A 12,900-nucleotide genomic window follows, 5' to 3' on the forward strand; every position below is an offset into this window, starting at 1 on the left:
TCCTTAAAGAAGAGGGACGAAGAATTAAACGGTAAAGATACAAACCTATGAACACAAATACACATCCTATCAACAAGTAAATCTAAAAACCAAGTGAATAAATAATCTGATGAACAGAATAAACTGGTGATTATAATAGAATCAGGGGCATAGAAAGGGAGTGGACTGACTATTCTTGGGGGGAAAAGGAGTGTGGGGGATGCGGGAAGAGACTGAACAAAAATTGTGCACCTATGGATAAGGACAGTGGGGGGGGGGTGAGGGCGGAGGGGGGTATGAAACGGGTGGAGGGGAGCTATGGGGGGAAAAAGAGGAACAACTGTAATAATCTGAACAATAAAGATTTCATTTAAAAAAAAGAAAGAAAGAAAGTACAAATTTAGTTCCCACTCCTTTTTCTAAAAAGTATTTGTGTTAACTGAAAGAGTATGGTCAGCAAGTCTTAAAAGAATGAGAATTTCTTGTGTGTCTCTAGGTCAATGAAAAGGCTCCTTAGCTAGAGGGAACTGGCCTTACAATTTATTGGCAGAAACCACTTGGGGGGGACAGGGGGGTGTCATGGATGCATCAGGGCATCACAGGTCTTTGATACTAAACATTAAGTTTGTAAGAATAACTCCAATTCTTGAACCCACATTCATCACTCTGTTGGTTATATGCATACTTCCCCTACTGGGCACATGCATTCCAATTTACTTGACCTATTTCTCAAGGAAATAAATATTTTGGCTACCAGGTGTCTTGTGAATTTCCTGGTGAGAGTCAGTCCCCTAAGCTCAAAGACCATGGTTATTGTGACCTGTTGAAGCTGCAAAGCTAAGGATTAGGAACGTGAGTGTGGAGAATAAATAAATGTACTGGCATTGTGAGGCTCCTCCAGGCAGCCCTGAGAGAACATCTCTATTTAGACAATCCTTAATTGTCTAAATATCCCAAATTATCCAACGGATTACATTTTTTTAAAAGTAACCATTTTGGGGTGTGAGGAGAAAGGAATGAGGAAAAATTAAAGGATATTTAAGTATCTGTGAGAGTCAGGTTGATTTGGGAACTAGCTCCTGGCCTCATATCTTCATACTTTTATACCTTTTCTCTAAATACCTCTCTGTATTCCTCACATTTACAATCATTAATTCATCTAACAAACATTTACCTACATATTGACTGCAATATCTATTGTCAGGTACCATGTTGGGTCCTGAGAATAAAATGGTGAGAAGACATGATTCCTGACCTTGAGAAAACTTGCAGTTCAGTGGCAGGTACACATAAGCAAACAAATCCTATAGAAAGCAATCAGTGAAGTAACAGAGCTAAGTATAGGATGCTAGCAGGACATGAGGGAAGGGCACATCCATTTGGAGTAGAAGTAGTAGTCAGAGATTTGCTGTACCCTAGGACCAATTCAGAGTAGAATGGAGATAGTGAGGATTTAATACAGCAGAGATCCAGCCCCCTGAATGACACATTTCTGCACACCTTCCACAGGAAAGCCCTAGACCTTTCTATTCCTATCTACCTCAATGACACAATCTCCCTTCATTGTTTCCAAACCATCCCTTACTCTTCACAACCTATGACTACTTGGCTCCATCTGAGAGCTCTGGCCATGATGCTGTCTAGTTATCGCTTGGGAAGAGAATGGGACAGTTTCTGAGGGTAGGAACCAGCTACCCTGGCAGGATAGAAATTGTACTCACAGGCTTGAGATCACAGTGAATGATCTTCTCTAGATAAAGCATTTGTAAACACTTCAAAACAGAGAGGGTGAAGCGCCGAACTACTGACAGACTGAAGCCTTGAAAGCTATTGTTCTTCATTAACTCATACAAGTTGATTCTGGGAAAGAGAGAAAGTAATGTGCATCAGTGTAAAAAGTGTAATTCTAAGTTTGAACCAGCAAACAATCCCATACTACCTGGTTTCCCTCTGGTAATAGGCAAGTGTCAGACCAGGAGGCAGGGCTTTTGTGTCCTATAAACTCAACTTTTCCATTGATTCATGGGGACTCCAGGGTGCCACTCAATTGTGCTGGCCTCTCAGATGTGCCCTCATTTCTTACATGAGAAGGTCATTAAATAACTTTGTTATGTTGTGGGTGTTAAGACATTGGACCAAACTTCTAAAATATTCATAGTTCTTCGGGCCCTTGAGAAGAATCCAGGAAGTCCACCAGTTACTCAACCCAGCAGCCACTTCTGCCCAAGCCTAAAAAGACTACGTAAAGATGTCAGGTTTGGCCTGGATGGTGTGGCTCAGTTGTTTGAGTGTCGTCTCGAGCACCGAAAGGTTTCTGGGTTTGATTTCTAGTCAGGGTGCATGCCTGGGTTGTGAGCTCCATCCCTGGTAGCGGGGCTTGCAGAAGGCAGCCAATAGATGTTTTGCTCTCACATTGATGTTTCTCTTTCTCTCTCTCTCTCTCTCTCTCTCTCTCTCTCTCTCTCTCTCTCTCTCTCCTCCCCCCATTCCTCTCTCTAAAAAGTCAATTTTAAAAAATTATTTAAAAATAAAAAAACAAAAAAGAAAGATGTCAGATTCCTGACAGGTAAGGGAGCAAGAATGTGGACAGATGGGGGCTGGGGTAAAACAGAGACACCCTACCCTATCTATACCAAACCTGACCACTTGGTTCCATCCATCACTTTGCAGGAATAAGATCTAATTCTTATCAGATTTTCCTAAACTTTCTAGACAAGCAGAAGCCTGCAATCTATACTAATAAAAGGATAATATGCTAATTAGGCCAGATAGACCAGACATCTTCTGCACGTCCTTTTGGATGTCCTTCTGGACAAAGCCACAGTGGCAGGGCCAAGGCAGAGGCAGTTAGGGGCAATCAGGCAGGCAGGCAGAAGGGTTAGGGGTGATCAGGCAGGCAGGCAGAGGTAGTTAGGGGCAATCAGGCAGACAAGCAGGTGAGCACTTAGGCGCTAGCAGTCCAGGATTGTGAGAGGGATGTCCACCTGCTGGTTTAGGCCTGATCCCCCCAAGGGGTCCCGGATTGCAGAGGGTGCAGACTGGGCTGAGGGCCCCCCCACCCTGTGCACAAATTTCATGCCTCTAGGATTATATGAAAACCAAACATATTATATGAAATCTGCTGACTTACAAATGTTGGAAACTAATGCAAAGCATTTTAACAAGAAAAACATATTTGTGGGTTACCAGGTTATGACCTCTGTACAAACTGTAAGATGGAGAGGGGAGGGATAGGACATAGCCCAGAAGTGACTCTGCATCGGCCTCTTTCTGATTTCTCCTAATCTTCTCTCTCTAAACTTTATCTAATTCTGCCTGTATTTAGGAAGCCATTCATTTTTGATGGGGATAGTGGCCTCATCCTAAGCAGCTCTGTGACCTGGGCAACTCTGCAACCTCTCTGAGCTTTGGCTTTCCCCCACATACACTGCTCCTCCTGACTTCTCAGAGCACTTTCAATACAATGACATGCTAACTGGGCACTTGCTTAATGGCCAAATCAGGCAGCCTGGGTTGTTCATGTCGTCACAGGAGGAGAATTCGCTTGTGGAAAGTGGACATTTTGTAATCATCAGAGAAGGTGAGGAGAGTGTCAACTTCACTCCTGATTCAAATTTAGCCAGTTTCTAGAATTTCAGCAATGGTGTCATGGGAACACCAAGCTACCAGCTCAGTAAAGCTGATAATACTGGGCTTCTGAGAGGTCATCTCTAACTATTCTCCTTTGCTAAATACATTCTAGGTCTCTGGTTTTATTTAAATTTTATCAGATGGTCTTCTCAGAGAGAAAAGTAATCAAATTAGCATGTCCTTCCAATTAGAACACTCTGTCAGCTCCAATATTCAACCAGGTGATGCCAATCTATTTTAGTCAGATTCTGCTCTCTTATAAAAAAAATCTGCTCCTGTCCTTATTTGCGCATAAAAAAAGTTCTTTCCCCACTCTAAGCAGCCAGTTTGCCTGCTTCCCTGAGTTTCAACCTCTGCATCACAGGGTGGTAAAGCCAGTAAATAGGGAAATGGTAGCAAAAAAAAAAAAAAGTCCTTTTCAACATATTTCAGTTTCACTCTTGAGGGCAGAAGCCTTGTTTTGGTTATGTCACCCAGTCCAGCACCCAGCACCTGGTGGCACAGCCTGTGTATGCTCCCAGGTGACAGGCATGATGAAGGGATGGGGTGAGATTGGCAGCTTTTGGCTCAGTCTCCTCGCTCCTAGGCTTTCTCTATATGTCCATTCTCGTCATTAAATGTTTACATCCAGAAAAATCTAGTGTCTGACCTCAAAGTTTCTCTTCTGTCACCTTAAGCCACTTTTTGAAAGTAAATGAATTAAAAAGAAAAAGCAGCTGACCCCAGGAGTTCGAAGGTGATGCAGAGGTGGTTGCGGAAGTAGAAAAAGTCCTTCATGTGCACCACATTGTAGGTGTTGTCCTTGTCCTTCCTTCTGAGAGTGTCCAGGATCCTCAGCTCCACCAGGGCCTGGTGGTGAAATCTGAAGTGATTGGGGAGGGGCAGGGAGGATGAGAAATGGAGACAGGAGACATGGTTGTCATATCATGCTGCAGCAGTAGCCCATTTCCTCAGCTCCTTCCCTTGACCCTGGCAAGGCAGAAAGCACTACACTCTCCATACATTCCCCTTCACCCCACCATGGAATCAGATAGGCAAAAAAGAAAGAAAAGATCAGAGGAAGGGGCAGAGTTGGGAAGGGTTGGCATTATGGAGGGGCCAGAATCATGCAGTCCCTCCTCTATAGTCTATGCTGCTATCCACCCCACCTCTTCTTGTTCCTGATGATTTTCAAAGCCACCAACTCATTGTTTTTGTGATCCAAGCACTTGGCCACCTGTCCAAATGACCCTTTCCCAATCATCTCCAGAACCTCGTAGCGGTAGGCAATGTGGTCATGCAGGACCTACAGAAGCCAGGCAAAGGGTGAGGAGCAGAGCCATAGACTCTGAGGTTCCCTGACACTGAGGCCCCTGGATACCCATTCTCAGCTCATGGCTGACTCCTAGCAGGAACTTTCTGAACCGCACTGGGCACTAGTGCAACTCCCACCCTCATCTCATTGCTACTGCAACAGTTAGGTTGTTGTCTTGATCCCATGCTACCCAGGTGATACTAGGAAAAGTCCCACAGGCTCTATCCATGTCAGGTGATGCAAAGAACATTGGGTCTTGTTTGGGGAAGAGCAGCTTCCGTTTGGGGGAAGTTGTTTCTGACCCCTGATGTGTCTCCATCAATGAGAGAAGACTTTGTGTCTGCTCTCTGTCCTTCTGGCCAGACCTAGCTCTCCTCTTGACATATACAGATTTATTCTACCTTGGAGTTAGCAAGTTACCAAGTTATGTAACTTGGACCTTTATTAACTATAAAGAGAAATCATTTCCAAGAGCCAGAATCATCCATGCCCCTTCATGTGGTGGAAACTACAAAGCAACAGAAAATTATACATTAAAAAAAACTTTCTGGGTGGCTTCAGACAAGCCACATACCCACTCTAAGCTGCAGTGCCTTCATCTGAAACTGAAGGTTCTAGATAAGATGATCTCTAAGACCTTACAGCTCTGAGAATCTGTGATTCCTAGTGTTAAACTCATGAATTTGGGAGAGGTGAAGGAAAAGTGTTCGTGTACAAGTCCTCAGAATGTATTTGTGATTGTGTGTGGGGGGATCTATTGTCATAGGAGGAATCAAGCCCATGCACATGTACAACTTCGGTGATATGTGGAAATAGATTGCTCTACTTGTAAAGGTTCTGCACATGTTGATGTAAAGATATATGGGGTTCCCTGGCATTTGTACATATCTTCTACATGCGACCAGTTTGGAAGATCATAATTATTCAGAGTAGCAGATGCCCAAGTATATGATAGGTTCTCAATTAATATTTGCTGACAGAATAAATGTGAGAATGAGATTGTGTTGCTTGTTTGGAAATTTTCTATGTACATTGAATATTTGTGCATACACTAGAATGTAACAAAGATGGAGATTCCAAGCATACAGAAAGCACACATATCACACCCCCACCCCCAACCAAAACATAGCTCTCGAAGACTTGAGATCGAGGAACTGAATTTCAGTACTAACTTAAAGGTAGTACTGAAATCCCTGGGGAATTTTTCAGAGACTCTAGGCCCAGATGAGGGGAAGAGGGAAGAGGAGGGAAGAGAGAATGTGAGGAAGTTTGTCTGAAATGGTGGTAAGGTTTATATTAAAGATTATTAACCAAGGACCCATTAACTATCCCCCCACCCCACTGAAATTTTGTGTCTGTGCAGGGTGCCTTTTCTGATGTAAGGATTTATAGCTTTTATCAGATTCCTAAAGGGATTCTTGACCTAAAAATGTTGAGAACAAGGGCTCTAGATAGAGGATGTGTGCCAGAAACTCTAAATCCTTGCTTCTCAAAGTGTGGTCTGAAGACCAGAAGCATCAGCATCACCTGGAAGCTTTTTAGAAAGGCAAAAATCAGCCCTAGTTGGTTTGACTCAATGGATAGAGCGTCAGCCTGTGAACCAAAAGGTCCTGGGTTCGATTCTGGTCAAGGGCACATGCCTGGGTTGTGGGCTTGATTCCCAGTAAGGGACGTGCAGGAGGCAGCTGATCAATGATTCTCTTTCATCATTGATGTTTCTATCTCTCTCTCCCTCTCCTTTCCTCACTGAAATCAATATATATTTATACAAAAATCTCAGGTCCCACCCCAGACCTGTTGGATAAGAATTCAAATTTTTAATAAGATCCCCCGGTGATTTGTGTGCATAGTAAAGCTAAGAGAAACACAACCCTAAATATTATTAAAACAATCTGCCTCTCTGTGAAGTCATCAAAGGCCAATCCTCCTAAACCTAATCAAGTTATGAAGAGAGAAGGAAATTCCCACAAGCCCACCAGCCTAGTGGAACAAGCATCACTTATTTGGACATCCTCAGAAGTGGGAATCACTTCCTGAAGCAATAGGGATACTTTCCACTGCCCAGATTTCACCTGAGGCTGGGGAGAGGCCCTGTCCTGGGAAGCCACAGAGATACAGACAGAAAACTGAAGGAAGTCAATCACCAGGGACTCTATGCACCAGGGACTATAGTGGCAAAAGCTTTTTTTTCTTTATTTTTATTTTTTGTCTGTAGGAGAAATGACATTTATTATAAAATAGAAAAAAGGTCCATGTATGGGCTGGTGTGGGGACAAAAAAGGGAATGTTGGGGAGACCGCATCATATTCCATACTCAGCCTTTTACCAGTGGGTCCAGGGCTGTGAGAAGAGCCTGTGGGAGTTCACCCAGGAAACTGTTAACCCAAATACTCTTAGAGAAAATTATATTCTGTTACTAGAGTAGTTTGTGTCTTAATTGCATGTTTTCCCATTTATAAAAATGGCATTTCTTTGGGTTAGCACCTACTAGAATACTTCAGGATGCCTAGTCCCAGATACATCAGCACCAAAGGCTATAAAATACCCCACACTTTTTTCCCTTTCTAAGCCTTTTTGTCCCCAAGTCCCAAACCCCTGCAGTTTCTATGACCTACTCTCCCATCACCTTCATATAGGAGCCATGCTCATCATCAAAACTCGTCTTGCTGAATTTCTCAGGATCCACGTGGAGCTTCTTGGCTTTGAGCCCCAGGAACCACAGCTCTGTGTAGCCCAGGATTTCACTTTGCTCATAAGAAGACAGTTCGTTCCTAAAACACCTTAGGGCCTCTGTGTGAAAAAACTGTGGTTGTCAGTTCAGTGAGGCACCCAGGGATCTGCCCAAGGTGGAGACGATGGCAGCTCTTCCAGTTTGTGAGCCGGTGAGCCCTTTCCGCACCTAGGAGGCTTACTAAGGACTATGCATCTTGAGTCTCACAGGGTTGAACTATAACACGGATACAGGTCAAGGTGTACTGATTTCAACAACCCAGGAGGAAAACACAAAGGAAGTGAAAGGGAGCATTCAGCCCAAGTTAATTTGGTATTGGGCTGCACAAATAGTTTATCCTGAGAGGATCTAAAAGCTATGATGTCTTCAGGGGTCAAGCAGGTAACATAAATATGACTTTCAAAGCCCAGGAAGTATTGCCAGCTGAGCCAGTGAGTCCCTCAGACTATAAAGAACATGTGTTAGCTCTTCTCTACCCTACCCTGGCCCAATCACATCAGGGTCTTGTGTTTGGTCTGGGGGTGGGTGGGGTGGGATTCAAACTTTAAGAGAGATGTAGATAAACTGGAGAGTGCTGAGAGGAGGGAAACCAGGATGGGGGAGAAGAAGGGGCACGGTGTTATTTAACAAACTGCTGAAGAGTTGGCGAAGGAATTATTGGGGGGGAATAAAAAAGACTTATGGGGGACAAGACCTGTGTATGTCTCCATATATACAGTGTAAGCTGACCAAGGCATGTTCCTGGCCCAGAAGAACTGAGGCCTGAAAGAGCAGGGAGACACATAGCAGCTCTTCAAAGGCAAAACTAGTTCAGAACTAGAATATCTCCTCCAGGGCTATTCCTGAGCTTTTTAGAAGCAGCAGCACAACCAATTTCAAAGATGTGGGAGAACAGCTCTGAGCATCAGATAGTGTTGGGACATGATAGATGCTCAGTGGATTTGGGTTTTCTGCCTTTGAACCTTAATAGGTTATGAATCTCTGAACCTTGTGAGGAGTCAGCTCCTGGCCAAAAACCGATGTGTAAGCTTTCAGGCCTGACCATAGGCCAGTGGTTCTCAACCTGTGGGTCGCGACCCCTTTGGGGGTCAAACGACCCTTTCACAGGGGTCGCCTAAGACCATCGGAAAACACATATATAATTACATATTGTTTTTGTGATTAATCACTATGCTTTAATTATGTTCAATTTGTAACAATGAAAATACATCTTGCATATCAGATATTTACATTACGATTCATACAGTAGCAAAATTACAGTTATGAAGTAGTAACGAAAATAATTTTATGTTTGGGGGTCACCACAACATGAGGAACTGTATTAAAGGGTCGCGGCATTAGGAAGGTTGAGAACCACTGCCATAGGCAATTATGAAGGCTTTACCTGGCAGATGTCATGGGGAAGCTGTCATGTCCCCAGCCTTGGTGCACAGCCAAATGCATTAACATCTGGGAAGAGTTTAAGTCAAGGACTTAGGGTCTCTTGCTGGCAATGCACTTATATATACCTAACCCAGGAGCCTCCATTCAGAGGCCTCTGCAGGTACTTCTGCCAAGATCTCTTTATCAAGAAGATGGGACAAACTTCAAGACATTTTTCCCCACTCTGACTCAGTACTCAGTACTTTTCCGCTTCTAGCACTCCTCTTCCCCCTCTCCTCTATAAAGTACAGGAGCCTGGTCAGGCTCTCCAGGCAGTGGGCTAGTGCCTCTGACTCTGCTGGTACCTGAGACTCTGACCTGGTGCCAGTCCATGGGGGGTGGGGGAGGGGAGAAGAGGAGGAACAGAGGGGGTCAGTGTTTTCTCCTATTTAGCATCCTACTTACAAAAGGTTTGACTGTTACTTTCTTTTGGTTTGTTGCCTTAATTGACTAATCCAATATCTAGCAGCTTAGCCTTCTCCAGCTCAGCTCAGCTCTTCACACCTGACCATGGATAACCACCTCACCATACCCTGCTACTGCCCTGAAGGCATACCTGCCGCTGTCAGAGGCACCTTCTGCTTCCTTCGTGGCTTCTCCTTGGACTTGGGATCTTGGGGGTTGGCGCTTGAAAGGGAAGACATTTCTGAAGCCCTGTGTTCAGAGGCCAGCATCTGGTTCTGATTTTGATTCTCCTGTTCATGGAAAGAACTTGTGATAAACTCCTTAAGCTTCTCCTGGGTGTCCTAAACTATTCACCTGACCAAGAACACCTATATCCAGACAGGCTCTACTCCTTCCTCTCCAGGGAGAAATGGTAACAATGAGACAATAGGCGTTCTCAGTCTTTCCCTCAAAGAGAGTACAGTGGGGCCTTGACTTATGAGTTTAATTCATTCCTAGACCGAGCTCGTTAAGGAGCTCGTTAACTCAAATTACTCTATCAACTCAATGCAAAAAATCCGCTGAGAGACAGCTGGTATCTCAAAAAACTCGTTAGTCGGGACACTCGTAAGTCAAGGCCCCACTGTATCTGTCTGACTCATCTTTGTGAGATCCATGTACATTATGCAATTAGCAGTATGCACTTAACAGCTCCAGTGACCTCTACTGCAGGAGGATATGTATGGAACAGTATTTTACTGCTGCTTGAGAAGGACAATTCCTAACTAGATAAAGTGACTTGTCCCAGGACACAAACACTATACTTATGAATGTATAACACCCTTTAACTTAGCACTTTCTTACATTATCTCATTTGGTCCTATCTCAAAAGAGGGAGGAAACAATGGAGGCAAAAAATTTTTTTGTACACCAGACACTTCATTTTCCTTTCCTCAGTGAATCCTCATGACAACCCTAGAAGAGCTCATTTTGTAGATTAAAAAAAAAGTCAATGACTTAACAGTATTTGCTGAAAATTACATTCATTGTAGAGTGAAAACAGGACTAAAACCGGACTCCTTGGCTGCCTTGGGCTTTTCCCACCTTCCTGGGCCTTTCTAAACATTGGTTCTGGACTGAAATCAAGTCATCACCTCCTGCTCAGATCATGCCCAGCACCCAGCACTCACCGTATACAGCAGAGGTGGATTCAGCATGATGTTGTGGCTGATGTGTGGGAAGTTAACCATGTTTTTATTCCCCTTGGTATCCACAAAAGGGAGTGAAGTAATGCTGGTGTTTGTATCCTATAGAAGGAGAAAGTGGAAAAGTTACAGAAGCCTCAAGCAAGAAAAAATCTCTGGGAGTCATTTCTCCCAGCATCCTCCCCACAGCAAGGATGAGCCTGAACCAAATCTAGGCCTTAATTAATTAATTAATTTTAATTTATCTTTATTGTTGAAAGTATTGAAGATGTCCCTTTCATTTATCCCTTTGACCACCTCCACCCTGCACCTGCCACCCCCAGGCCTACTGCACCTATTGTCTGTGTCCATGGGTAATGCATATAAGAGTTCTTTGGTTAATCTCTTCCCATCCCCCTCCTTCTCTCTGAGATTCATTTTTAAAGTTCTTGGAGAGAAAATCAGAGTGATCAAGCAGATGGCCTCTGGGTTTGAATCCCTGTAAACAGATCATACTCTATCTAAGCTGCAATTACCTCATCACTACCATGGGGACAACAATGGGACCTACCTCATACTTTCTGTGAGGTAAATAAGGCAATCTATGCAGGACAGTCCATAAGTGTTAGCCATTATTATCATCACTACAATATCTTACAACCTTAACATGGGAAAGTTCTTCCTGCAAATTTTCCTTGGTACAACAGAGTTCCTACTTACTCTACGTTATTGACTTGACATACTCACTTGGATTCCTTCCCCACCCTGCATTGATTGAGTGACTGATTGATTAGGAAAGAGGTAGTTTGACTATGAATTAATAGAACAGTTAACATCGTGTGGAGATGGGGCATGGTGATGTGGAAAGAATGTACTCATCATGTTGTGATGAGTTGAACAAAAATGCCTGTTACAAAGTACCTGCCCTCATCCTCTCCTAGAGAAAAGACACTAAGCATCACTTCCTACCTTATGCAATAATCGGGTCATTCTCTGGTTCGTGATCTTCGAAGGTATCTTCTCATTTTGAAAACAACGGTTACACTCAATCTGGATCAAGTGGAAGAGAATTGGAATAATGCTTCACATGGTTTCATCTTAAGCCACTCAGACATTTATTTTGCTTCATTACAGTAAACAAGATACATATTAAGCCAGCTATCCTGACCTCAAAGCTAGGATGGGCTAAGAGGGGCTCAAAAAAGTGCTGAATGAATGTCTAAAGGACTGAGTGAGTGAATACTCAGACAAATGATCTTTCTAGCATTATTTATCCTGGATTAACCTGTCCTATGGTTTGCACACATTTTTTAAAAATTCACATAACCCTTTTATCAAATAAAATTGTAACTAGAACCTCAGGACATGGGAAGAGATAAAAGCTGATGTTTTCTTGCTAAAGAGGAGAAAATGCCCATAGTCTTGCCCAGGAATGTTTCCACCCTCAGAGTGGCTTTGAAGGGAACCTACTAGACTCTAGCCTAGTGACTAGAGTATTAGGTACCCAGCCAGAACACCAGTGACCTTATCAGAAGAGATTTCACATCTAAAAAGAGTTGGAGAGAGGAGATGAAAACAGCAGTGTGTCCTAAAGGTTGGTAAGCACACAATGAAGCATGTGGCATAATTGTGAATAGTACACAGATAACAGTTATCTAAGAGTTATTCATTTATTTTAATATTTATTTGAAAAACTATAACTAACATATTAAACCTGTAATTTTGTGGTTATTATTTAGAATAGGACTAAAATTTAAGTTAGAAAACAACAATGTGAGTATATAGATATGACAAAAATCATGAAGGTAGCACTGAGAAATGACTAAAGTTCAGCAAAAACAGCCTGCAGTTTGAATCTAGGTCCTGTTCTTTGAAGCAGAACCCAGGGGTCTCCTTCCAGCCCTCTCTTACAAATTGAATGAAATTTATCCAAAGTTGAGGCACAGCTGGTACCAGACTCACACCTGTAAAACTTAGTACACTGGCTGCATTGAAATAGGCACAGGGTACAATACTTCAACTTAATATCTCCTATCACAGCTAAGCCCTCCACAGAGCTGTAATGGTGTGGACTATTCTATATAGTCTATCTCAATCTTCTGGAATAGAGTTATGATAGGGAGAGGGGACTGCATAGAGCATGGGCCATGGCCTCCGACCAAACTCATTTCATTAGCTAATGTGTACTATATACAGGATTAAATTGTCTATTGGATGGACAATGGTGCTATCCGAGCAAACACTGCAATGGCAAATCTTAGTGAGTCCCAACTTCT

General features: G+C 43.1%; 1 protein-coding gene across 2 annotated transcripts in view; it reads right to left on the reverse strand.

Moving 5' to 3' along the window:
- Positions 1-10,730, reverse strand: part of DYRK4 (dual specificity tyrosine phosphorylation regulated kinase 4) — a 31,044-nt gene extending 20,314 nt beyond the window's left edge. Inside the window, exons 1-6 of one of the 2 annotated variants that reach the window (XM_023759946.1) lie at positions 10,631-10,730; positions 9,613-9,751; positions 7,530-7,693; positions 4,758-4,894; positions 4,331-4,471; positions 1,701-1,839 (exon numbers count right to left, since the gene is read on the reverse strand). In XM_023759946.1, the coding sequence (XP_023615714.1) occupies positions 1,701-1,839; positions 4,331-4,471; positions 4,758-4,894; positions 7,530-7,693; positions 9,613-9,751; positions 10,631-10,690 (780 nt within the window). In that variant the 5' untranslated portion in view covers positions 10,691-10,730. The remainder of the gene's footprint in view (positions 1-1,700; positions 1,840-4,330; positions 4,472-4,757; positions 4,895-7,529; positions 7,694-9,612; positions 9,752-10,630) is intronic. The other variant, XM_023759945.1, reaches the window with a different exon arrangement.
- Between the last annotated feature and the right edge of the window lie 2,170 nt (positions 10,731-12,900).

Source organism: Myotis lucifugus, unplaced genomic scaffold, assembly GCF_000147115.1.
Source record: "Myotis lucifugus unplaced genomic scaffold, Myoluc2.0 scaffold_167, whole genome shotgun sequence".
Classification (NCBI taxonomy): domain Eukaryota; kingdom Metazoa; phylum Chordata; class Mammalia; order Chiroptera; family Vespertilionidae; genus Myotis; species Myotis lucifugus.